The sequence below is a fragment of the Nestor notabilis genome, unplaced genomic scaffold (assembly GCF_000696875.1).
Source record: "Nestor notabilis isolate BGI_N333 unplaced genomic scaffold, ASM69687v1 scaffold5272, whole genome shotgun sequence".
NCBI lineage: Eukaryota > Metazoa > Chordata > Aves > Psittaciformes > Psittacidae > Nestor > Nestor notabilis.
The window spans coordinates 121,884-146,845 of record NW_009916884.1 but is presented as its reverse complement, the minus strand read 5'-3'; the positions used below and the strand labels follow the sequence as shown (position 1 = coordinate 146,845).

Below are 24,962 nucleotides of genomic sequence, written 5' to 3'. Positions count from 1 at the left end.
ACAACCCCAAAATGGGACACTGTCCAAAAACCTGATAGATCTTCATGACTGATGAGCCTCTCAGCATGTTTCTGAATGCTACCTAAACAGTCTTCTACCCCAGTTGAGAGCCTGTGAGTTATCTTCATCATCACTGTAATAATTTCATACCATTATTACAATACATTATCCAGCAGCAATAGCAGTAATTTCCTTGTGCTGAAACAAAACATAAGCAAACAAATAGAATTCCCAGAACCCAGTGACTGAATCCTCTCACCTGCCTTGATTTCTAGCATTACAGACACTGACTTTCAGCACATCCTCTGCTACCTTTCTAACCTGACACAGGAGTTTCCACAAGGCTCCCCAAAAGCCCCCAGAAGACAAGGCACAGCCTCCCATCTGCTGAATGCCCTGTGAGCCCTTGAAAAGTGCCACTAATCCAGTAAGGGATGATGGGGACATTGCCTCCAAGGATACTCCTAGGAGAGCCGAAGGGATTGGAGTAATATCACCAATATACCTGTATTAATGAGCCACGTGTGGCTCGTTCAGCCTTCAGGATTAATCACCTCATTGTGGTTCAATATAGAGTTTTACCCCCATCCACAGGAGCACGGGTGGAGGTGGAGCACAGCTCCTTCCCTTCCCTCCGCTTCCCAAACCAGAGCAGCGGAGCGTGGGAAGGGAGCGTTGTTCCAGGACTGAGTGTCACGCTGCCTGTCTCGGTGGCAGTGTTTAATGTTGTTATCTCACTGTTTTTAAGGTATCAGCTGTGATAAATTTATAAATGACCTTAAGCACAGCTCCTGTGAGTGGATATGGGGGTTTTGCCTGTTGTCATATCTCCATAAATACATATGAATAACTACGCCTTCTGCCTGGCACCGTGCTCAGTACAACAGCAGCACCTGAAAGACTTCTGGATGACACTGATCCCCGGGCTCTGAAGGCAGCATTACTGCAACCCAGTACTGCAAGGGCAGAAACCCAGCAGCTGTGTGTTGACAGCATCCTGTGAATAAATGTAACTTGCAACCTCCAGGCGTAATTGGTGCAATTCCCAGTTTCCTGCGTAATCAGAGCTGGTTTGGCTGCTCTGCCAATTGCCAATTTAGGGTGAAGTCAAACGACTGCTTCAAGGTTTCTGCTTCTTACTCTACCCGTCTGACATTCCTAACTCTGGCTACCTGCGGGATTCTTCCCAACAGCCTTGCCATGCACATAACTCCCCTCCCAATTCCAGAGACTTTTGCCAGTCACATACACACTGGGGACCACTGTAACCCTGAAACCAGTCACTGCTCAGGCTCTGCCCATGGAACCTGGAGTGTGCTTTTGCCTGAAATCACATTCGTATCTCCCAAGCCCATCAAAGCTCTCCCAGCTCTGCTCCCACCTTCGCTCTGTTATGGTTTTGATCTGCATCAGAAATATTATTGATCCCAAGGTGCTAGTAAATTAAGAAATAATCTTGTTTTAATGACTGTTTCGCACCCAGGGAGTTTGATAGAGAGTGCAGAAGAAGTGCTATTGTTGATTCTTATCAAGTCATTTAAGCAGCAGCCAGGCAGGAATGAGGAATATAACCAAGAGAAAAACCTTCAGAGGTTTGTTCATGCCTTCCCATTCTACTTTAACAAGCTGAATGATTGATTTGGGTGCTTGTTACTTTCAGGAATAAAATCCTCTCTGCAAGTCAGAAAGCTCAGCCTAACAATCTGTTATGTTCTCTGAGATGCATTTTACAGGGATGAGAGTGAGACTGGAAACAAATGGTCCTTCATACCTCAGTTTGGGATAGTGTCTGCTGCTATGCAAGTGGATTCAAGTGTATTTCCTGATTTGAAAGGCTGCAGGACTGAGTTCCTCTTGACTAGCCAAGAATAAATGAGGAGCAGTAAGAAAATTGGAACTCCTATCTCTGACAGGATGTTGAGTCCTCCAAAAAACCAACTTGTATCCAACGGCCATACCTGACACAGGGAATTACAGCAGCTAAGAGGGCAGCAAATGCTGAGAAAAGTTGTCCATGGTCTTTCAATGACATTCATTGCAAACGGAGTATTTCTGGCGTCTTCAGACCTCTCTCACAGATCACAGAGTCCCAGCCTGGTTTGGGCTGGAAGGGACCTTAAAGCTCCTCCAGCTCCAACCCCTGCCCCGGGCAGGGACACCTTCCACTAGAGCAGGTTGCTCCAAGCCCCTGTGTCCAACCTGGCCTTGAACACTGCCAGGGATGGGGCAGCCACAGCTTCTCTGGGCACCCTGTGCCAGCACCTCAGCACCCTCACAGCCTGGCTCCAGGGCAGAGACGCATCAGCAATTTAATGGCAAGTTCTCCTGCACTGGGAGAAGACACGAGACCCTACACCTTGTGCAGACAGTTTGGCTGTTCTATATTTGTATTAGCAAGGTGTTGAGTGGCTGACACAGAGTGAGAAAATGTGGAATGATTAAAATGAAACCTAGGAGAGCCTTCATGGGCTTTAGGCAAACAAAGAGACGGAATGAGGGATCATTTCAGCAAGTTATTACCAAGTACTCCCCTGGCAGTAATTTGCACATTTTGACCAATCAGCTGTGAAATGTTCTGTGACACCGTAATTACAAACACTTTTGCAATAATCACTTTATACTTATATATGGGTTAGAGTTCCTGACCTGAGCACCCATGTTCATGTTCTGAAAAGAAATGCATAGGAAAACAAACCTCAGAGAAACAGAGGTTTTGGAAAGACAAGCAAACATTACAAGAAGTGAAAATGGAGTGGGAGGCTGATTCACAAGGGAAAACAAGTGAGAGGAGGAATTCAAACCCACAGTAACTCCTTCCAACCCTACCAGTTGAAAAGAGTACAACAGCTTTGCTAGAGTAGCTTTTGGAGACCTGTTTGTTTTTCTACCTTTTGTATTAGACAGGAAAAAAAGGGTGTCTCTCAAGTTCAGACACTCACAGCCGGATGCTGATGGGCCTGGTCCCAACACCCCATTCACCACTCCAAATATTCCTCCCAAAAGTCACAGTGGCTTTTCCCTGCTTCTGCTCCAGCACCTGCCCTTGCAAGTGCCCTCGAGACATTTGAGACTTGGGCAAACACCTTGGCTCACATCTTCACTCACAAGAGGCAAACCTCAGCCCAACAGGGCAAGAGGCTGCACTTCCAGAAGTGATCAGCAGAGTCACAGGCACGACCGAGCTCGAAAATACAGAGCAAACTACCGGCAGGTGCTCCGAGCTGACCTGCACCAGGAGTCGAGGCAGCAGCGCGCCGCCGTGTTCACGCAGTGCTACCCGCAACTCACTCTCTGCTCTCCTCTTACGCTCTCCGGGCTATTTGCACCCGCTGGCAGGGCCGTACCAGGTCACTCTGTGCCTGCAGAACTGAGCTGCGCTGCTCAGAGCAGACTTGCCAAGATGCATTTCCAGAAGCACCCAAACGTGCAGCACCCCAAGGTCTCCATCGGCTTTCAAATTTTGGATTTCCACAAAGCCACCCAGCATTTGAGTTGATGACTCAAAGAAGCTACATCAGAATCACTTTCTCCAGTGCAGTGGATCTGAACGATACACAATTACCACAGTTACATTTGAATGATACACAAATTGATTTCTCACTGACCCTTCAGAGAAGCAGCAGACACTTGACTGGAGGAAGGGCAAACAGAAACCATCAACATCAGGTTAATGAGAACAAATGGCCTTGCGAGAGATGATCAAGGCTCACTCTTCTTCACTTGTGGCATTTTCTAGCGGCTACTGTAAAAGACCCTGACTTACCCCCGTGCTACAAAGGGATCCACTTCCACTACAACCACTTCCCTTTTATTTCCTGTATAAGCTGTACTATAACATAAAGCACTTGGTCATCAAGCAGCCGACTGACAACACAGCAGTTCTACAGTCTAAAAACTGGCAGCATCAGAGATTTCACCTCTTCCTTTGGCACGGCTGCATTGGCCCCAAAGTCCTTTCTTCATAATTAAAACTGGGGGAAAAAAACCCAACCACAACCAACCTCATCCCCCAAAAAAGCATATTTAGATGGGAAACACTGATACAAGAAGGCCTGAAAGGAAAACAGGACTACCTACAATGCTTCCTCTGCTGAAGAGATCTCCATAGAACAGCAAATCTGCAAACTAAAGGGTATAAATTGAGGGGAACCAATTCTCAGCCTTGAAGCAGCATGAAGCACTGCTTACACAAATGCACAACGGGTGTCAAATGCTCAGGGTGTCACTCAAAGAGAATGGATTTACACTTTGCAGTGTTTTAAATGACTGCACAAGAAGGACAGCACAGGAGAGAGATCCAAACAGTTCTGTTTCTGCCTGATCTACATTTACTCTTGTATCCAAACTTCCATCCTGTTCCTCAGCAACTTGGACAGCCTCAGCCTTTCCCTATGGGACCCGACGAAGGCAGCTCAAGAGAAGCAAAGCAAAGAGGTAAGAGCCTCTCTGTCAGCTGAAGCCTCAGAGAATGTGATGAGGGAAGAATGCACCAAGAACAGTCACACCAAGAATGACAAGCAGCACATAAACCATCCAAACACATCAGTCACATCTTGTCAGGCAAAACACTCCCACGTGGATCTCTCGCAGGGACAAAGGACATGCTACTTACACATAAAGCACCGTTTTCTGATCTCCGACTTGTCCTCCATCACCCACTGTCAGAGTGTCATATCCTCTTTCTAGTTCAAATTCTTCAAAGGTGAGTTTGATAACCTGGCAAAGATGCAGCATGTTAATATGAATCAAGTGCCGAGGCAGGCAGCAGATCCCCTTGTCTGGTTTATTTATCTGTTTGTCTATCGAGGAGCAATTTATAAGAGCATTAATATCTTCAGGACATCACAAAGGTGACCAGCCTCACTTTTCACAGCACTGTAGCAATTCTTTCCAGACAGATTGAGCTCTTACTGAAACTACCTCTCAGATTTTTCTGCTTTATCTATTGATTTTCTAGATGACTTTATTGATAAAGATATGTGTGTTGGGATTTCAGCAAGCTCTTTTTCAGCAGGCACTGCTACCCTTCCCTTCATAAACCTGAGGTTATGGTGATGGATTTGGATGTGCATCCAGGCAGCATGTTGGTTACATACGGTGCAAGCACAGGGTTTCTTTTCCTCTACGTTGCTCAGAAAGTTCTCCTGGTTCTGTCAGACCAAGAAAGGCTTCATATGAATTACCTCTGGGTAGCTCAAGGAAATGGTCCCAAGCTGTCTGCAAACACAATCATCATCACATCTGTCCACAGCTGTTTGGTTCCTGTGTTTTCTCTCCTGCTCTATGCAAACCTTCCACCCCACTTGATTTATGCAGCCTTTACGCATCATTTAGGAGCAGAGGTCCCATGGAAGCCAAGAGGTTTGTGTTCCAAGTCTCTTAGCTGCTGCTGAAACCTCTTGATTTTCAAGTAACTGAAAATTACAATGGGGATTTAGGGGACAAAGGTCCTTAATGCAGCCTTGGACAGAGTGAACAAACAGAAAAGGAAGAGAGCTTTATTTACAGAAGTTCTTTACATCCACAACACTAGAAGAAACCAACAAGAACTTTGTTTCTTGGAGCTTTTTAACTGACTGGATCCAGCAAAGCACATGAATGCACCCAGACCTTGTACATGTGCCTGTAAATACATTACATTTCCTAACTTTTAACAGATTAAATTACCAGCTTTAGTTTCATGCTACTTTTTTGCTATTTCAGACAACATAGAAGTTATCAGAAGTAAACTAAAAAGTAAATAAGGACTTACAGATGATGCTAGCGAGCACAGACACATGGTGCCAGCTACACTTCTTACATGGGAGCAAGGCCCAGGAAACCAAAATCTTTGTCTTGTAATTTCTTGCCTATTATAAAAGCAGCATCTCCTGCAAATACTCGAGGGGGATAAAAGTCCCAGAGTCAGAACCAAAAGCAGCTATTAACTGTGTTAGGTTAAATGCGAGTGTGCCTTTTCAGTCTCTTTGAGGCTTGTATGGACTCTGTAGGAAGCTGACAACATTCGTCTGTCAAGAGCCACTCAACTTCAATCCCTTAAAAAGGTCAGACATTGAGTGTTCTTTAAAAAGGAATGGATGTATCTACTGACTGAACTGCCATGTGCAACTGCCTTCTACACATGAACCGTAGTGTGGCTGGGGCTGGAAAGGACCTCCAGATCATCTAAATGAAAGTTACACTTCTCAAATGCATAGAAAAACAAATCAGGTATTTTAGCCATGAAATAGGGTATTACCAAGAGCCCCAGGATCGTGAAAGAGGAGCCTGTGTGATACCTCCTAAAAGTTTGGAACCACTAATTTTAGTAGTAGCACCAAAATATTAACTTGTGCAGGTTCTTATTAAGCCATGTAATGATGGAACAATGTAATTAATACAGAGAACACAGTGCTGTAAAGCAGCACACATCGTTAGTTAAACCAGTCAGTCAAGTAAACTGCATTCTAAGGAGGCTGACCCTAATGAAGTAACTAATTACAGCCGGTATAGTGAACACCGCAACCTCGTGGCACAGGAGCTGGATGCTGAATGTGGTATTTATTTATCCGTTCTCTTATTTTCTTTTTGGTCTGAGAGCTGAAAATGATTTCATGATTCATCAAACAACAAGAGACCTGCCAGCGCCACAAATACATGGCTGACACAAAACCTCCATTTTAAGCTGCTGAAGTGACAGGAAGCAATTAGCAAAGTCAGGAAAATAAGCTGGAAGATGACACCTGATTTTAAGGCTTTGTACTGCAAAACGATGTGAAGTGCAGGTACATTCATAGGAAAAATCCACAATTGTTCTCTCCATGGAGAACAGCACCTCTTGCAGTGATATTCAAATGCTTTACAAGCACACATTACTCATTCCCACCCCCTTCTCCCCAGCTGCCAACATCTACCTTCATTTGGGGTGAATCATCCCCTGGAGGGGCCCATCTCTGCCCACCGATGACACAAGGAGCTTGGACAGAGCTTTATTTGGCCACCCAGGCTCCAGGTGAGAAACACCAACCAGGAACATCCATTTTGTCAAGAAGGTCCAGAAATAGTTTTGATGCAAATTCCCCAATTACCACATGCATTTCTCAGCTCCCAAGCGATTTATTTTTCCACTGAGGTTGAAATTAATTCCCATGGCACCGGAGACCAGCAAAAAACCTATATCCCCTGAATAGGTTTGATGTCACCCTCTGTATAGGAAATAATTCCAAGTTGTCAGCTGAAGAGCTCTATGCCCATAATAGTGTTTATGTAGGTTTCCGAGCAAACTTCGAGGGGATTATGTAGCTCAGTGAATCTGGCTCACAGTTCTCGTCCAAATATAGAACAGATGACTTGCAAATGAGTTCTAAATTCAGCTCAGTGGTTTTCCCATCGCTCACATTAACAGCTTCATGTAACAGGACCCGATCCAAAGACCACTCAAGTCAATAGAAGATTACTACCAACTTCAGCAGCCTTCAGCTCAGGCCCAGAATGCTTTTTACCTTCCAAGTATTTCACAGGCATTTTAATTAATGCATCTTCAATCCTCCCTCACTCATGCTGGGGAGCACGAAACGGCAGGATCATCCGTCCCCACTGCACACAAAGGCCACATGAGCCAAGCAGGTGAATCCTCCTGTTGAGCACCACAGGTCCTGCTTTAGGTAAGCGAGAGTGAGTCTGCCATGTACTTGTCAGAGGCAGCACTATGTGACTTGCTAGGCAGGAATACCAGTGACCGAGCTGGCATCAAAACACACACCAGGAAATCCCAGTGCTGTGCTGAGGAACAGCATCTCTGCAGCTTGGAAGAGCAGCTCAAGGAGACACGAGCAGGCAATGGAAGAGGTGGATGCAAAAGTGGCCTTCCCAAAACCGTCAGTGCATTTCCCTGAACCCTCCCCTGCTTCAGAGAGATGGAGAGTTTTTCCCTACCTGTAGGTTATGCTTCCAGGAGGAAACATCCCAAATTCCTTTAGAACCTGATATCACTGATTAACTGTTTCTCACCTCAAAGAAGAGAAGGCGGCGGCAGTCTCTTTACACAAGTGATACAAGCTGCTGAGCTGACCTTGCCTCAGATGTGCTACACTTCTTCACAGTGCATGATGCTGCAGCCCACAGAGCACAACTTACACTTTCTTGTGCTACTGAATCTCTGCTCCAAGTTGTCAAGTGCTGAAATTAAGGGAGCTCACCAATTTCAAACCCCTTTATGATTTACAAAAGCTGAGGATCAGGACTTGCAGATTCTGGGGGTTTTTTTTATCAATGGTTTGTTATTACTCAGGTTTAAAAGCTGAGGAAGGAACTAAACAGGGGAAAAGGAGTAACTTCCCCTAAGTAGGAATTAACGAAGTTTTGGGCAATGAGGCAACACCCATGGAGCTCAATGAGAGTAGCCATTCGTCCCATCACACTACTGAGGAAAAGCATAGAAAGTCTGTGCATGAGGCTGGCAAAAAAGCAAATGAACAGAGCTGAAGATTCAACTCAATATTCAACATGAAAACAATGTGACAAAGGGTCAGTAAGACAGTGGACGTGGCCCACGAGCATCTCTTGACAACTCACTGCCATGTCTTCCTTCATCATTTGTACCAGAAAACCCAAGTGAAAGCGTGAGCCTACAGAACACCCAGGGCGCACCTACCTCCAGCTCACAACTTCTGCCAGACCACAGAGGGCTATTTTATATACTCAGAAGCTGGATTTTGCTGATCTCAGAAAGTCAAAGATGCACAAAAATAAAGATGTGTGTAATACACGTAAGCACGGGCTAAGATGCTGATGCATTCAACAACCCGTCCGTGCCCAGGCAATGTGTACCCAAGGGTCTGCAGGCCACAGGCTGAAAAACACAGCTGACACTTGAGCAGTAATAGCTGCTGTTAGATGTGGTCTGTTCTCCACTTCCACATTACCCTGATGAAGGAGAACCTCCTGGGTCTGATTAACCAGTAAATCACTCCTAATAATTCAGCACTGAAAAATATCCTGATTCCACACTCCAGTTTCCCAGAATTTGGGTCATTACTACACTCCTGTGCAGCCAAACCAAGACATCCGCTGGATGAAATGACCAGCTAATGACAGCCCTTTAAACACAAACTCCTTCTGAAATTGGAACATAGGAATGCTCCTCATTAAAATCATAATCCAACAGTGATCTGCCCTTATTAAAGGCTTGAACTGATGCTGGGAGGAGAAAGAAGCAGAACTCCACAGGTTCTGCAGCCAGCTCACAGCAAGCGCTCCAGAAGAAAGTGAGAGCACCAGATGCATCCCAACAGTGAGGAGGTTACAACTGTGGGTGGTTCCCATCATCTCTAGAACAGATGAGATCCTTGGATACTAACATGTTTGTGAGGTGCCTTCCTTGGATCAGCAGCTGAAGGCTGAGTGTAAAAAGCAGGATGATAAGAGGCAAGGACCATGGCATAATGGACCATAAGTAGAGGAGCTCAGTGCCGTGGCATGCAACACTGGCTCATGAGCTATTGGAGATGATGTTAGCAGGAACCCAGACACTAAAAAGAATGAAACCTGTAGTTGTCTATAAGCAGAAGATGCTGAAGAGCACCTGAGGAAGTGTGTTTTGAGCTACACAGCGAAGTAATTTTTGTTCTTGTGTTTAGTTCTTGAGAGAGGAACAGGCTGAGTTTGCAGGGCTGGAAAAAGCTGAACATTTCCCTCCCTGAGCCAGTGGGAAATGAAAGGACTTGATCTTACAAAGGCCAAGGCACTCAGGCCTCACTCTGCACACGATCAGTGACAAGAGACTTGAACTGCGCATACACAGTAGGGACAAAAACCCCACCAGCCTCCCTGCTCCCAACCTCAGTGAACACTGAAAGGACTTGTCTGTACATCTGCAATACTGCAGGAGTGCAGTATCAGAAACAGCAACCTGAAAGGCTGAATTTAGGGACTGCTCCTCTCTGAAGATGCACAGCTACACAACATTTCAGCTAAAGCACTAAAGCAAGGACACGGAGAGGCAGCTCCAAGACCTACCTTGGCTGGATTGAGTGCAGTGATGACCCACACGCAGTAGGCGTTGTTATCGTACTGCACAGGGTAGTTGGGAGAAGTTATCACACCACTGGGACCACGAAGGTACATGTCACACATCCGAGCTGTGAAGAGGACAAGACAGATGTGTGAGTGAGGTCTCAGCTCTGGGATGTGTACTGCGTTCTCTGTTTGAGGAGGAGAGAGGAGCAGAGATGCAGACATACGGAAGCAGGAGAGAATTACAAACTGCTGCTCTCTGTTGTTCTCACTACCCAAAACATTCCTTTTTTCCCCCATGTAAGAGAGATGAAGGATTCATCTGTGATGAATAGATGAGTGGGGTGTTTCCAGGGGCTACATCAAACAGATGGACCACCAGATCAACCCCCACCAACCCACTCTCTAGTGCTTGGACTGATCTTATGTTAAAGCCTCTACAGAAATACTTTCATGTCCAGGAGAGTGAAACCAACTGCACAGAAGATACCAGGAAAGATGCAGCTTCTTTTCAATGTCCCCAGAAAGCTGAATTTCCTTTCTTCATTACAGGCCCCCAAAACACTTTACCACAAGTAAAATTCGGCAAGGGCTAACTTCATTCTGACCTGAGGGTGGACTCAGAACCAAGAGGGCAGCCCAACTTCCTATCTCAAAAAGGTAAAGTAGAAGCTGAAAAGTGCTCACAAGCAGGGAAATGTTTGCCTGTGGTCTTTTGTTGCAATATATAAGCAGAAAACATGAGGAACAGTGTCTTGGTTTTGTGATTGCCCCTGCTGTTATGATGAATCCTCAAAACTGATTTATTTCACATCTCAAAGGAGCTACATTTGCACATGTGGCATCTGCAAGGCTTTTTCCCCCTCCAAATAGCAGTAAAGCGTGGAAAATGATCTCCTGGCCAAGCCGCCTGCAGAGGTGGTCCCAAGGGAACATGAGGAACACCGAGAAACAGCTCAGGAAGGAGCTGAGGGCATCAATCCACAATGCTTAAACCTCATCCCTCCTGACCCCATCTCAGGACCCAGAGGGAATCTGCTGTAGATGGGGAAGCTGAAAAACAGTCTCCCAACAGTGGCAAGAGGTTTGATCACTGGGTACTAGGAAGTGTTACTCTCCAGAGGTTGAAGGCTGGCTCAGCAGGACCCTGCCTTCTGCAACTTGAGGGAAACACAACAGCCAATCACAGAATGGAACAAACAGAAAACAAATGATATAAAGTGGAAATAAAAAGCAAATGGAATTTTTTTAAGAAGAAAAAACTCCAAAACTTAGCAGTTAAGAAAAAAAAGTAGATTCATAGGATCATACTAATGCAGGAAAATCCTTCCTTATCTCCTGCAAGAGGACACCATAAATTTCCTTTATAGTGTCACATATTTATGCCAAATATCCTCTTACAGTGATTCAATTTATTCGAGGCTTGTTTCAAGAATTAGTTGGGATTCCAAAACCTTGAAAAAAACCTGCGGATGAAATTAAAGAAGAAAGAAGAGGAAAAAAATACCAATTTATGACTTTAAGAGCTTTAGAGGGACTTAATTAAAAATATTACAAGTTGCTCATTATTAGCATTACAAATACCATAATTATGCATGTGACTTCTGAGAGAGAGGGAGGAAAACAAAATGGCCAAGGGCAAAATGGGCATTAGTGGTTTTCCTTCTGCAAGAAAACTCTCTCGGCCCCTGGCTGGGCCACAGGATAATGGGGATGCTGCTGGTGAGGAACCACAGTCCAAGTAATCCCACGTGGCTGCCTCCCAGCACCAAGTTCCGGTTAAAAGAATCTCTATCTCAGCTTTTCCAGATTTTGTCTCAGGTTTTCACCTTTTCTCCCCTCTCCTCCTTATATCATAAAAAGAAATACCTGGAACGAAGAGAACAGAAGGGGACAGAAAGCATTGCGAAGAGCGTGCAGTACACAGCCACAAAGGACACAAGTATCTATATGGGGCAGAGCTTATGAAGCTCCAGAGTTAATGGCAATAGCTTTATGAATTCCATCATGCACAGGAAAAGGTGTTTTTCTTAAACCTGAATTTCTGGAATCAAGCAAAGGTTCCTCTCTCAGGCTTGTGCTGAAAGGACTGGAAATCTGAACTCATATTACACTCTCATGCTCAGCCAGAAAACAAGAACGACCATTAGAAAGCAATAAAGATCCCACTGACTGGCAAGCCCAAATTCCCATGTCCAGGAGCACAAATGCACTCGGTGCTGTGCTGAACACAGCAGTGCAGAACTGAATTCTCCCAACAGGTTGTGAGCATTGAGAGGGGCTCATCCAGCTCTGCCCCTTCCGTGAGGCAGGGTTTGAAAATGGAGCTGGACCGTGGACCCCCCAGAGGACTGAGGTTGAGAACCAAGTGATAACGAGTTGAGGATGAATGGGTGATGCACGAAGATGACATTAAGGAGATGGATTCTCTCATTGGTTCTAACTCAGTAACACTTGTCTCCTCACCTCTGCACACTGGCCTGTGGTCGCTCCAAGCCACGATTATGTCACTCACTCTCTTACAGGTGATGCTTTTGGACCCTTGCAAATCGTAGCCCTCGTTACAGGTGAACTGGATGCTGGAGCCTAACCTGGCAGGCAGAACAAAGCGGGAGGTTAGCAGCTGCCACGCTTCTGCAGCAACAGGTTTGTCACTCACATCTGGACTATCCCAGTGATTCTCCAAGTTGGGAACAGAGTTCACCAGCCCTGCAGGCATACTGAGAGGCAAGCCTGTGCCTCGCGCATTTGCTTGCGCTGGGCGCTGTTTGCCTGAGGTGGTGACAGTCCAAGAACAGATTTGAGTCTTTCAATGCAACTTCAGTGGGGATTTTATTCAGTGCGGGAGCACACTCAGCCCCGAGAGATGACAACTTCAGCATGATTACAGAGGGAAAAATACATCTTTATCTACTTTGTTCTTTAGTCTATCACTCTGGATCCAGACCCTTTGCTGGTTTAAGCCAATGCTGCCTTGTTCACACTTTACAGAAGCTGAGAATTTATCCTACAGCATTTAGGGACTATTGGGACTTCTCTTTCCTCCACCCTCACCCCTCCGATCCATTTTCTGGATTTCAGGAAAATTTGACAGACTCCAGTTAAATTGAAAGACACTTTTAGTGAACAAAACAGTCATTGACAGCAGAAAGAGATTAAATATTGATTCACCATTGCTAACAGCAGGCTCGTTCCTTCCTCCCTGCTTTGAATGAATGCTAGCAACTAGAAGGGAATAACAGCATTGTTTTAAACTCTATGAGAAAACAATTATCTAGCACCACATATACTTATCGACGAGGAACTGTACCAGTGCTTTGGGAAGTCACCTCAAATTCACCAGGGGCAGGGCCATGCTGTGATTTAAGCTAATTTGAGAAGTGATTTTTTTGCTGTTTAAGACAGTTCTTTCTGCACTTAACTGGAGGAGGGAATGACAACAAACAGTGATTATACGAGCCTGGCTCAACGCCCATAGTATGAAAACAGAAATGCTCTGAAAGAGAGATCATTACAGATCCTCATTGGGCCACGCTCTCCCAAACACACATGTGCACGTTTATACACACTCATTCTTCTACATCACCAGTCTCGGCAAGCTTCTGAGAGAGAACACATTTAGAGGTGTGCAGATGGTCTCTAAAAACAGACTACATAATGCCAAGGAGCACACACAACAGTTACAGACAGTAGCTTTGCAGCATGCAGAAACACACACGTAAAAGGGTCTTACCTAAAATCGTTGCCTATTCGTTTGCCTCTCTCTGGAATCCCAGGGTCTGGACACATATTATGTCCCTGGGACACACCAACCTGAGTTACTACAAAGCAAAAACAGCACATACAGAGACAGAATAGCAAAAGAAACATTCTTTCATCAACTGTCTTGGTGGATGTGGAGAGAAAATGGCAACTGGTGGCTCGAAAACCTGAACGTGTTCCATTTTGTTTCAGAAAAAAACCAGCTTTGGAAACAAATGTAACTGGAATCATTTCAGCGCAGTTTATACACCCAAGTGTTTCTAGGAAATGCCAGCTAGGGACACAGTTTTCCCTCCATTCTACTACAGAAGTGCCTCTGAAAAGAGGGTTCATTCCCATTCTGCAAAATGACACCAATTCAATAGTCCATTCCCGAAGCCTGTGATGAAAACAGCCACCTGCAGAGCACAAGGTGACAGCTACCACCCTCCAACCCACCCAGTGGTGCCAGGGAGAGGAAACAACTTGGTGAAAAGGCAGGTGTATGATACTAGGGCAAAAACCAAGCACAGGACAAAAGGGAGGAAGGAGAAGGGAAATGTAAGTCTGGTGTTTTAAAGCAAGTAATTTAGTCTGAATATGAAAAATTTGATGGAGCAACCTCGATGTAACTGCCAACAAACATGAAATCTATGAAGTGGTGAGCAGCACCCGATATACACCTTCAAACCTCATCCTCCATCTCCCTCTTTCCACCTTCCCCCTGACAAATGACACAAACCAGAGTTCAAGCACTGATTTGGGGTGGCCCCTGACAGGATAAGGTGAGATCTGGGAATAGACTGATTTCAATTCTGAATTCCAGCAACTGCCAAAATGCACAATAATATGGAACAAAGTGGTGGCTTTGTCACGGAGCTGTAGGAGTTGATGGGACTGAGCTGCTTGTATCACTAAGGTAAGGACACAAAGAAAACACAACGCTTCCTGGCAATGATGCTGAAGCAATGAAAGCATGAATCTGCGATGAGCATATTTCTGTTTCCTCTGCCTCTCACTAAAGGAAAATCCCAATTATACTCCAGAACACACTGTCAGCACAGTGCCCCCAGGACCACTGGAGGATGGTTCAGTGACACAGGCATGTTTCTCACAACAGGCGTTGGCTCAGCAGTTTGAGATGGGCATGGTGGAACACGCACGTCAATATTGACATGGGAAGGGAAGCATGTGGAGTAGCTACAACAGACACAGGCTGCACAGCGTGAACACACAAAAGGCAAGATTGGTAATTACACCCTGTGTAGTCAGGCACCACAGCTGGAAGATACAGTGCTGCTCCTAAGAGGATGGAAGGATCACGCTTCTGCTCACACTGGTACAGAGCTTTCATCTGAGCATCAACACCTCGCTGCTGGCTACCCACACAGCAGCTCCTGAGCTCCTCTTCAGCTCTAACAGCTCATCTCACACCCTTCCGTTCTGAAAGGACCTTTGTCTCTCCTGGCCTCCCTCTCCACCCCACCATGCCGGAGCCAGCCCCCTGCCCTGAGCTCAGCAGACGGGGTCAGAGCTGTCCCTGCTGCTGCACAGGGCTCAGCATTCAGCACGATGCTTTGGTGCTGCTCCATGTGTCAGAGGCCACAAGAGTAACAGAGATGCAGTCTGATGGGAAACCAGGCTCCTGAGAGGTTGTTCTCCCTCTTTTGCATATTCATAACCTCACATTACACTCTCAGTCACGAGGACAGAGACACCAGCAAGAGACAGGAGCATGAAAGTGGCACACAGCATCTTTTGATAGCTGTGTTTTGTAGGTACAAAGCTTTGCTGCCAGCTATCAGATTGTGATGATTCCAGATGTACTTGAGTCAGGAGGAAGTGAGCCCCTGTCCAGAGAAGGGATTCACCTCCAGTACTTTCAGCAGCAGTGTCCCAATAACTGAAGCAGACATGATAAATTCCTGCTCCAGGAATGGGTTCTCCAGCAGGTCTGAGATGCAAAATGATTTGGTAATCCTTCTGCAAAATGAAATCACCAGCTCCCAAGAGCCCTTCTGCTAGAGCCTGCAATGATACACTGCTTCTGAGGAATGAGAGGTCAGCTGAGCAAAGCCCACAGGGGACACCGGTTTCTTTAGGGAATCTTAAATCACTGCCTACCTACGCAAGTATGATGCAGATATCGCCAAACAAAGCAAAGTTAACACTTGGAGTGTACGAACTAGGGTTGTACGTCACAGATCCATGTGGTATTGAAGGAAAAGTGCTGCATTTCTCAGCCTCTATACCTTCTCCAGAGTAAAGCCACACTGAATGAGATACTCCTGTAAGGCACACGTGCGTGGATACAGCTCCTATACATAGAGCTGCATTCAAACACTTGGATGCTCCTCCTCGCAGAGCAGATTACCCCACTGCCTTTCCAAATCAGATTCTTTCTCCCATGGCCAAAAGACTACGCAGACAGCATCTGTCATGCCCATGTTAGTTACTCTGCACTGATATAACATCCATTTATGTCCCATACCAAATGAGTAAACCTCCAAGCCTCTGATTCAAGCTTTGGGAGGAAGCAAAGCTACAGACGACCACCCAAAACCACAGGCAGGTTGTCAGTTGCCAACTGCATCTCCAAAGACTAAAAACAGTTCTCCTCTTGTTAGCTAGCGTTATATTAATATCTATATAACACGTGTAGATAAACCAGAGAACAGTTAAGATAAAACAGAGCAAGGGGGAAAGGAAAGATATCTCCATATCTAGTTAGGATGGTTGGAACATTTTATTTGTGAAGGAGAGCAAAAGAAAAGGAGAAGATGGATTAGATGGTCACTTAGTTGTTCTTCTATCTTTTGTTATAAACACACACACACAAATATTAACTAAACCAAAGGTTATAAATGGTATTTGTTATGCTGAGAACTTGCTGTCAGTACTGTGTTCATCTTCCTGAAGGTTTGGCTGATCTATGCTTGGGCTGAAGCACTCCAAAATTAGCTCTTCAAGGTTTCTAGGAAGAACAATAGCTCTTAAAAACTGCGATGAACTGTTCAATTTCTCCATTATAGGCTCAAGGATTCTCTTCCCCAAACCATCGAACTACTTTTCCACCCCTTCATTCTCCTGCTGAGTTTTTCAACAACCTCTTTCTCATCATGCATTCCCTAACAGCCAGTTATGATTGCAGTGTTTGCCACAGTGATTTACTCCATCTGTTAGAAGAATTGAGAACCTTCTTTAGTTGTCTGCATCTCCCCATGTTAATAAAGAAAGTTCACTTACAAATTCCCAAGGGACGATTTTTTTATTGAATTTAGGACTGCAAAATATCAACTACAAAATAAAGCAGCATCTCAAAAGGTTTTACAAAGACTCAACATTTCTCAGCATGAGAAATACAGTGAAAGGCAGTCAGCTTTTCTACCGGCATGGGGAGGGGGAGGGAAGGAGCGTGGCAGTATTAGTTGTTTTAACAAGGGTAATTGTTATGATCACACTAAGGATGGTGGTTATTCCATGCAAACATCAGGTCAAGTTAATGGGTTACAAACTTCAGGCCTAAAAGCAGGAGAGCTGACCTGCTGATAGTGTGCTCAGCCCTGCGATGGGCTTGCTGCCCTCCCGATCCAGGAAGGTCATTCTGCACCCACCAACCATGTCTTAAACATTTCCAGACCTCAGCGTTCCTGATCCAGACGTTAAAGACTCACGTGTCTAGTGACAAGCAAGAGTGAAAGGGGACAGACTTGGGCTTAATGCTAGAGAAGACTATGCTCTGCTGGAAATCCAGCTGGAATGTTTTTACCTGGGAAATTCTGAGCCCGTATTTCACATCTTGCTGCTTTCTCCAAGCAGCTCAGAAGTCAACACCTTCAAAAGCATTTACAGACCTTCAGATTCTACAGACCATTTGCAAAGACTGTGTTTGCAGCATTGCCCTACTCAAACCACACAGAGCTCCTGCCAGAGCTGTGCTCAGAACCCCAGGCTGGCTCTTCCATGGCTCAGCACTCATTGCTGCAGTGCTGAGTACCTAGAACCTACCACAGAATTTGCTGAGAGCTAAAACTGGTCAACACCTCCAAACTGAGTTTGCATTTGTACATTTAAAATAGATTTTGATACATCTGAGCATACATAGAACTTGCGCTGCTTCATACATTCCCCCCAGTAATAGCCAGCAGTGCATTTTCGGGTATGCCTCTTTCAAAGGTCAGAAAAGCAACACTGATGCTGTTCGGTAAAAGCAAAGCACCGTGTTTATTCCACTCTGTGACCTGGAATATACATATTTACACACTGCACGCACTGAAAGAAGTGATCTGCTAAATGCAATCTAAAATTAGAACTATTTCTCCTATCTTATTCTCCAGAGCTGTATTATTTTTCCCCTAAAAATGATTAAAGCAAGATGTCCAAATCATTTTAGGGATGGTGAACAGTACAAGGCACTTGATTTCAATTTCAAATAAACACGTTTGCAACCAAACACAATTAGTACCCCCCAAAGTCTGTATTTTTGTATATTTTCTGAAGCGGTACAACAGCCGATAGGTGACTATGTGCTGCCTCCATTCGGACACAAAACACACAGGCTTTCATCTGGCCAGGTCCATCCAGCAAAACAGAAATCCTCTGAAAGACCTGCAGGGGACTGAGCTGCCTTACTGTGGTCACAGATTCTTCAAGGGAGAAGAGCGCTGGAAAACATTGCTGGTCAGAAAGTCCTTGAAAACAGAGCATGGCTCAGCTGGGGCTATCACCAAGAGACACAGAAATTCCTGCTTTTCTGGTATTTGAGCCAGATGAAATAGAGCAACACCCCAGACTCCATAGGTCTTTAATCAGCCTGTCCCACCTGTACCACTATCTCTGATGCATGCACAGACTCTCAAGCTCATGAAAGCTGAAGAGAAGAAGGGGCTGGCTCGCCATGCGAACCTAAAGAGCAAGGGGGAGAAGAAAAGAGAGAACATTTTGGGCTTCATTTTCTGAAAACGAACCATTTTCTGGAGCCACCTTCTCCGGAATCAGCATTTCTGAAGTTGAAAATTGACTGTGGCAGAAGTGTGACAGCAGAAGGCTGTGCAAGATAGAGGTTAATCCAGGTTTACAACCCAGACCTCGCTGAGAGCAGTGCACATGAAGGCACAGGGGTTGTGGCAAGCACCAGGAATTTGGGCCACAGCACTATCACCATCTCTATTATTGCAGCTTAACAGCTTTCAGGCTAAGCTGCCTTCCTATGCTCTGTTTTGCCTTATCAAATATGACAAGATTAGCGCTACCCAAGATGCTGAATTGACAGCTTTGAAGACTGAAACCTGCTCTCCATTGGGTGATGATAAACTGGGCAGAGACAACACAGACTTCCTACGGTTTTATCCTCAGAAGTGGAGCACGACTGGGACAGAGCAGGATACACCACAAAGGGAAGCTCAGTCTGTCTCTTACTCGGCCTTCAGTGCCTCTCCCTGGAGCCCCTGGCAGGGACAGTCATTAAGAATGTTCATTAGCAACAGTAAAACCACTACAGGGACCCAGCCAAGCATTCCCAAGAAGGGAAACTGGGAATCCTCTGTTCTCAATACCAGAATGCTTGTATACAGTAAACCAATGACTCCACACCAGGCTAGCACTTCTCGCTCGGTGAAGACTCCCTTCCCCACATCGCCCAATATCCCAGACAGCCCATATCCCATTCCAAACACATCCTTTGTCTCCTGCGCCCACACAATCAGAGCTAGCCCTATTTTGCAACAGAATCTCATTCTCAGTTAAGTGAACTGAAATGTTTATCACAATTAGCTGCTTCTTGGCAAGAACACATCATCAACCAGGAACATCTTGCAAACAGGGTTTTCTTTAAAAATGGAATTCATTTCCTCTTAACACGCCTCACCCACTTCCTGCGCTGGAGATTTGGGGCAATTTACGTCCTGCTCTTCAGCCTCCTCGTGGGGCTCGCTCCTGAAAGCCCAGAGACCATGAGCACTCTCACGTGAGCCTGCAAGTGCCATTTCAGCCGTGTCACGCCACTGACTTTTGCATCCAAAATTCAAAGGAATGAGACATCCAAACAGTACCTTTTGACGGGTGTAATGGACTGTGCAACAAAACGAACCATTCGATCCTCTCCTCTAAAACCTGATTTAAAGCCCGCTACGTTCTGCTCCTATTTGAATTCATATAAAACAAAACTTGTGAGTTAATTCGGACCCCTCCTGTTCAATCTTAGAGTCCCTTCGGAGCCCAGCGGCCTGGCCACAGTCACACACATGACAAAAATACGTGCCTCACTTCTGACCTGAAGAGAACCTAAAGTAAAGATGAATGGACCTAACGGATTGTGTGTGACCAAGTGGCATTCTGCGCACGCCTCCAACACCCCGACCACTAGATACGCTGGAAGTGACTGTCAGAGAGACCGTAACAATTGGTGCTGAGCTCCTGCACAGCAGTGGTATGATTTTTCTGCAGGGACATTAAATAAAATGCAAAGAGAAAGAGAAGGAGACTGCTACAGCCCCTACATTATCCAACAGGTCTTTTTGGTGTGGTTCCTTATCCCTACTCCTCATTTTACAACAGTAACAATAAGTCACTTTGCAATATTGCTTAGTTTGACACTTTCCACACTAAAAGACAGCAGAAATCATGGACCCCAGCCTGTCCTTGAGCAGGAAGCATACAGTATATATTAAATACACACCAGTCCCCTCCATTCCCACTTCAAGGAGTTAGTATATGCTTGCGAACAGAGCACTGGAAGGAAGTGATGCCGGAATGCAGAGGGAAGAGAGGGAAAAGCATTAAAACTTGTAAGAGTGACAAAATTTTAGAGATTACTGGAAAGTCAAATGAAATGTTCAAGGAGATCAGTATACAAGAGACAGCGTAAGGAGGAGCCAAAAAACTTACAGACTGATGTCTTCTGGTTGTTGTCCTTGCTGGGCATTAGCTTCACCCCTCTGGACTTCAGTTCCATTTGCTTTTTGACTACAGAGATTTAAAATAAAGCAAAGACAAGGAAAAGATTTAGCTCAGCTTTAGGAATTGCTTAAAAAGAAAATGAAGCAACAGATACACATGCTGCAAGACACCCTGCATCCACTCCTCACAGCTCCACTGATCCCAACCCCTCAAAACCACTGGGGTCTCCTTTGCATTGAGCATGTTATGTCTGGACTAGTGTCTTTGGGGATCTGAGCCAAGCTGACCAAATCTGAGCAATAAAATGGGACACAAGCCCCCTCATCTCCAGGGCACAATGCCATTTTGTGAACACACTAAGCTCAGGAAACACAAAAGGGAACTTCCAAGAAACATCAGGGATCCTGGGAATAAAACGCTGAGTTAGTTTCACCCAGTTCTCCTGATGCAGTTATTCCACGAACACATTCTGCTGTAAAGCCATTCTCTGCTTCTGTGGGAACACAGTGCTCAAATGAACACCCATAGCCTGAAGACTGCAAACATGATCTGCATAAATAGTGCACTCAGGCAGTAAGATAGCAGGAAAAAGAAGAGCCATATTAAACCCGTATTATTGGCAAAGTATGAATTTACAGAGCCACTATTAGTAGTCATAGGCACATCGATGATAAAATCTGCATCATGGCTCTACCAGAGGTCCTGTTGTGACCATCCGCTCTAAACGTCATCCAGAAGATGAGAAAACATGAGGGTAGCAACGAGACTTCCATCCATCCATCACCAGGGGAGTCCTGTCCTTCCCAACGTGAAAATTCCCCACGTAACCAAGCACCTATTTGTTTTTATTATCTGGACTTGGCTGTTACTGAGGCTCTCTCGACACAAGAGGGTTTGCACAAACCCCACACTGTCAAAACCATCTGGATCCTGGCATAGAGACAGACAGTGGCTTCCTGCAGCATACACATGGCTATTTTTTACTAACACACAGAATTTTAACTGGCATGTTTGAAGTTAATGTGGTTAAAGAACAACTTCCCAACAGAAAGCATGATGTCCAAACCACTTTATAGGATCCTTTTTCTGATGAGCCAGTCCTTATCTATGGAGAAAACCAGTCTGCCTTCCCCTTCAAACTGTTCTTTTCTCGTTCTTTATCTTGTCATACTTTCATCCCTAAATTAGCACATTTCTAAGACAAAGTTGTCAAGAAAAATTACTGATATAACTAACAAGGGTTTTTTAATCATGCTTTTCTTGGCTTTAAGGAAAAAAAATCTGTTTATAACATCTGTTTGCAGGAGCTTCAGACAGGGAGATGTCAAGCATTATTCCTTGAAGCTTACCAAAGTAGTGCTTTTCGGAGCTAGATGCTAGCTTGGAGCTTTTTGTTCATCATTTGGTTACAGCTTTCTGCTTTCTCTTTAAATAAAGCAGTTATGGGTCCAAACTGAGAGCTGCAACCACGACGGGGGGGGGGGGGCTCGCCGGAGCAGAGAGGGAGAATCCCCTCCCTTGACCTGCTGCTCACACTCCGGGGATGCAGCCCAGGGTATAGGGGGTTCTGGGCTGCAAGTGCTCACTGCTGGGTCATGGGGTGCTTCTCCTCACCCAACAAAATACTAGACTGGGATTGGGAAGAGTTTACAGGGTGCTTCTTACAGACACGTCACAGCACTCAAACCACCATCAGGATAAAGCGCTGAAGAGGACCTGTTCTGCTCATCCTCCATAACGCAGCAGTTAATGATTCTCTGGCACTTTTCAAGCAAGCACAAGGATAACCTCACAGGCACAGCCAGTGCTCCCTCCCAGTCAATAAAATACAGCCCAGCCCAAGTATCTAAGGCTAAATTTGAGCTGTTGCAAGACGCACAATGGCTCGTGACTTTGCAGTATCTAATTCACTGCGCTGGGAAGTGCTTTGGGGCACAATTGGTAACAGAGCAGCTTTATAAAAATAATCTCCATTTTTTATATTCTCTGCAACTTCCCATCCCAAATTACTTTATCCAATTACCAGTGATTGTTTCCCCAAGCCACACACAGAGAAGTACAGGTCTGCTGATTTCTGCATGATTAAGTAACCCTGTAGCCTTAAAGGACAAGGAAGGCTTTCCTAACACAAGTCTATGCCCTGTACCAGGTATTGATGCTGACACCATGGATGGGGCAATGCACTCCTGGGAGGGTCCGCTCTTGTCCTCAGGGAATGGACTGTTCAGGAGGATCTAAAGCAACCTGCGGTGATTTCAAAGGGCTGCTCATCACCACACAGTCCAGCAGAAGGAAATGGGCAGAGTTCACGGCTTCAACACATGTGGATTTGCAGGATTACACACTTTCATAAGGACACAATAACAAAGCCCTTTCTCCCTCCTGCCTTCCAGAAGCCAGCTAGCAGATAGAGCCCCACTCTGAGTTTGTGACTAATGGAAAGCCTGGCTCCAAAATACCCATCAGTAATGAAAACAAGCAGCAGAAACCAGACATTCATTACTAAGGATCAATCCTAAAATACAGAGACTAAACTGCATTACCCATGAAGTATACACTCCCCTAATTGCATTGTGTCTCATTCAACAATAATTGATAAAGAGAGATCACTATATACTCTCCTCTTAATCCCTCATTTTGTTTGCAACACGGAGACATAATGATGAAAGTCAAGCTTTACAAATGACTCAATTTAGATTAGAACAAGTCAGAATACAATATCACTTGCTTTAAAAAAAAATAAAGAAGAACAATTCTCCTACTCTATGCCCTCAAATTTCTGCTTTATGAAAATCTATTTTGTTTATAAATTTGAATGTGGAACATGACTACAAAGGACTGTGTCAGGATAATTGGATGAACAGAAATTCCTCTGTTTTCTGGAGGGTTTTTGCTGCTCACATGTATCTGATAGATCTAATGGAATACTCAGCGTCCTGTCACATTTGAGAGATGACATTACAAAGCTCTTCCAGCGAGCAGCAGTCTGCGGTGTTTCTTTTAAACCATTTCATGTTGCTCAAAATGAGAATTTAAGGAGACATTTATTTATTTTTAATTTGGAAAACAGCATTTCAGCAAAAATCCATCCCACGAACCTCTGTTCCCCTTGCTGGGGGGCTGCTATTAAATACAGATTCGTCTGAATCTCTTTTCCTCCTCCTGGGGTGTTTGAGTATCTTAGAATCCCAGCCTGATTTGGGTTGAAGGGACCTTCAAGCTCCTCCAGTTCCAACCCCTGCCCCGGGCAGGGACACCTTCCACTAGAGCAGGCTGCTCCAAGCCCCTGTTTCCAACCTGGCCTTGAACACTGCCAGGGATGGGGCAGCCACAGCTTCTCTGGGCACCCTGTGCCAGCGCCTCAGCACCCTCCCGGGCAGCAGCTGCTGCCTAAGAGCTCATCCCAGCCTCCCCTCTGGCAGGTTAAAGCCATTCCCCTTGTCTTGTCCTGACAGGCCCTTGTATCATTCTGAGACACTACAGCAGGTTGCTTACAGGGATTCCTACTCAAGATGAAGGTGAAGAGAAACACCCTCGAATGAATCCACTTCAAAATGCCTCATCTATGCCCTCCACCAGCTCCCTTAGGCAATGGCTTTTTAGGAATCAGAGCCTGCAACAACCACTCCAGTTTTCCCATCTCTGCCTCTCGCGGGATTGCCCAAGAGACCCAACAGGTCGCACAGCATAAGCCATAAACCCTTCGCAGCCTAAGCTGTGATTCAAGATGGATATTGACAGATCTGTCAAAAATTAAGCATATATATTTATAGATACGTACATATCCTTAAAAGCCATTTAAGTGGCAGGGTATGGACCAGAGTTCATCAGAACACTCCTCAGGGCAACAGGCCTGTGCATATTCTGCTCTGTGCTGCGGGCAACACTCACCCACATTCATCTTTCCACCAGAGTGTGGAGGACAGAAGGGGAAGGGAACGGGGTGGGGAGATTAATAACAGATGCAATTATGTGTTGGTAAATCAGCTAAAAAGCAATTTGGGATCCAACTTGTGTCATAAAGTATGTGGAGAGATAGACTACACCAGCCAGAGCAGTATTTAGATCTGTTTAGCATCCCTTTAAATTCAGCAGCACTTTTATGACCTCATTCACAGCCCCTCATCACGATGTGACATGGGGGATGACAGGGCACACCTGGCTGTGCTGTCACCTGGCCCCACTGAGGCACTTCTACCTTATTTTCTTATCACATGCAGGTTTGCTTACCCCTTTTTGGGGAAAGAAGGCGGAAGGAGTGGAAGGAAGGAAAGGAGATTGATGCACTGATTTCTCTACAGTCCATTTTATTTGCTTTTACAGTGCACGGG

At 45.3% G+C, this 24,962-nt stretch overlaps 1 protein-coding gene across 1 annotated transcript in view; it reads right to left on the bottom strand.

The window, feature by feature from the left end:
* The window catches only part of LOC104413724 (CUB and sushi domain-containing protein 2-like), a 188,317-nt gene that overhangs the window by 42,854 nt on the left and 120,501 nt on the right, over positions 1 to 24,962 (bottom strand). Inside the window, exons 7-11 of the mRNA XM_010024797.1 lie at positions 20,620 to 20,697; positions 13,727 to 13,814; positions 12,460 to 12,584; positions 9,997 to 10,118; positions 4,613 to 4,716 (exon numbers count right to left, since the gene is read on the bottom strand). Coding sequence (XP_010023099.1) covers positions 4,613 to 4,716; positions 9,997 to 10,118; positions 12,460 to 12,584; positions 13,727 to 13,814; positions 20,620 to 20,697 — 517 coding nt within the window. The remainder of the gene's footprint in view (positions 1 to 4,612; positions 4,717 to 9,996; positions 10,119 to 12,459; positions 12,585 to 13,726; positions 13,815 to 20,619; positions 20,698 to 24,962) is intronic.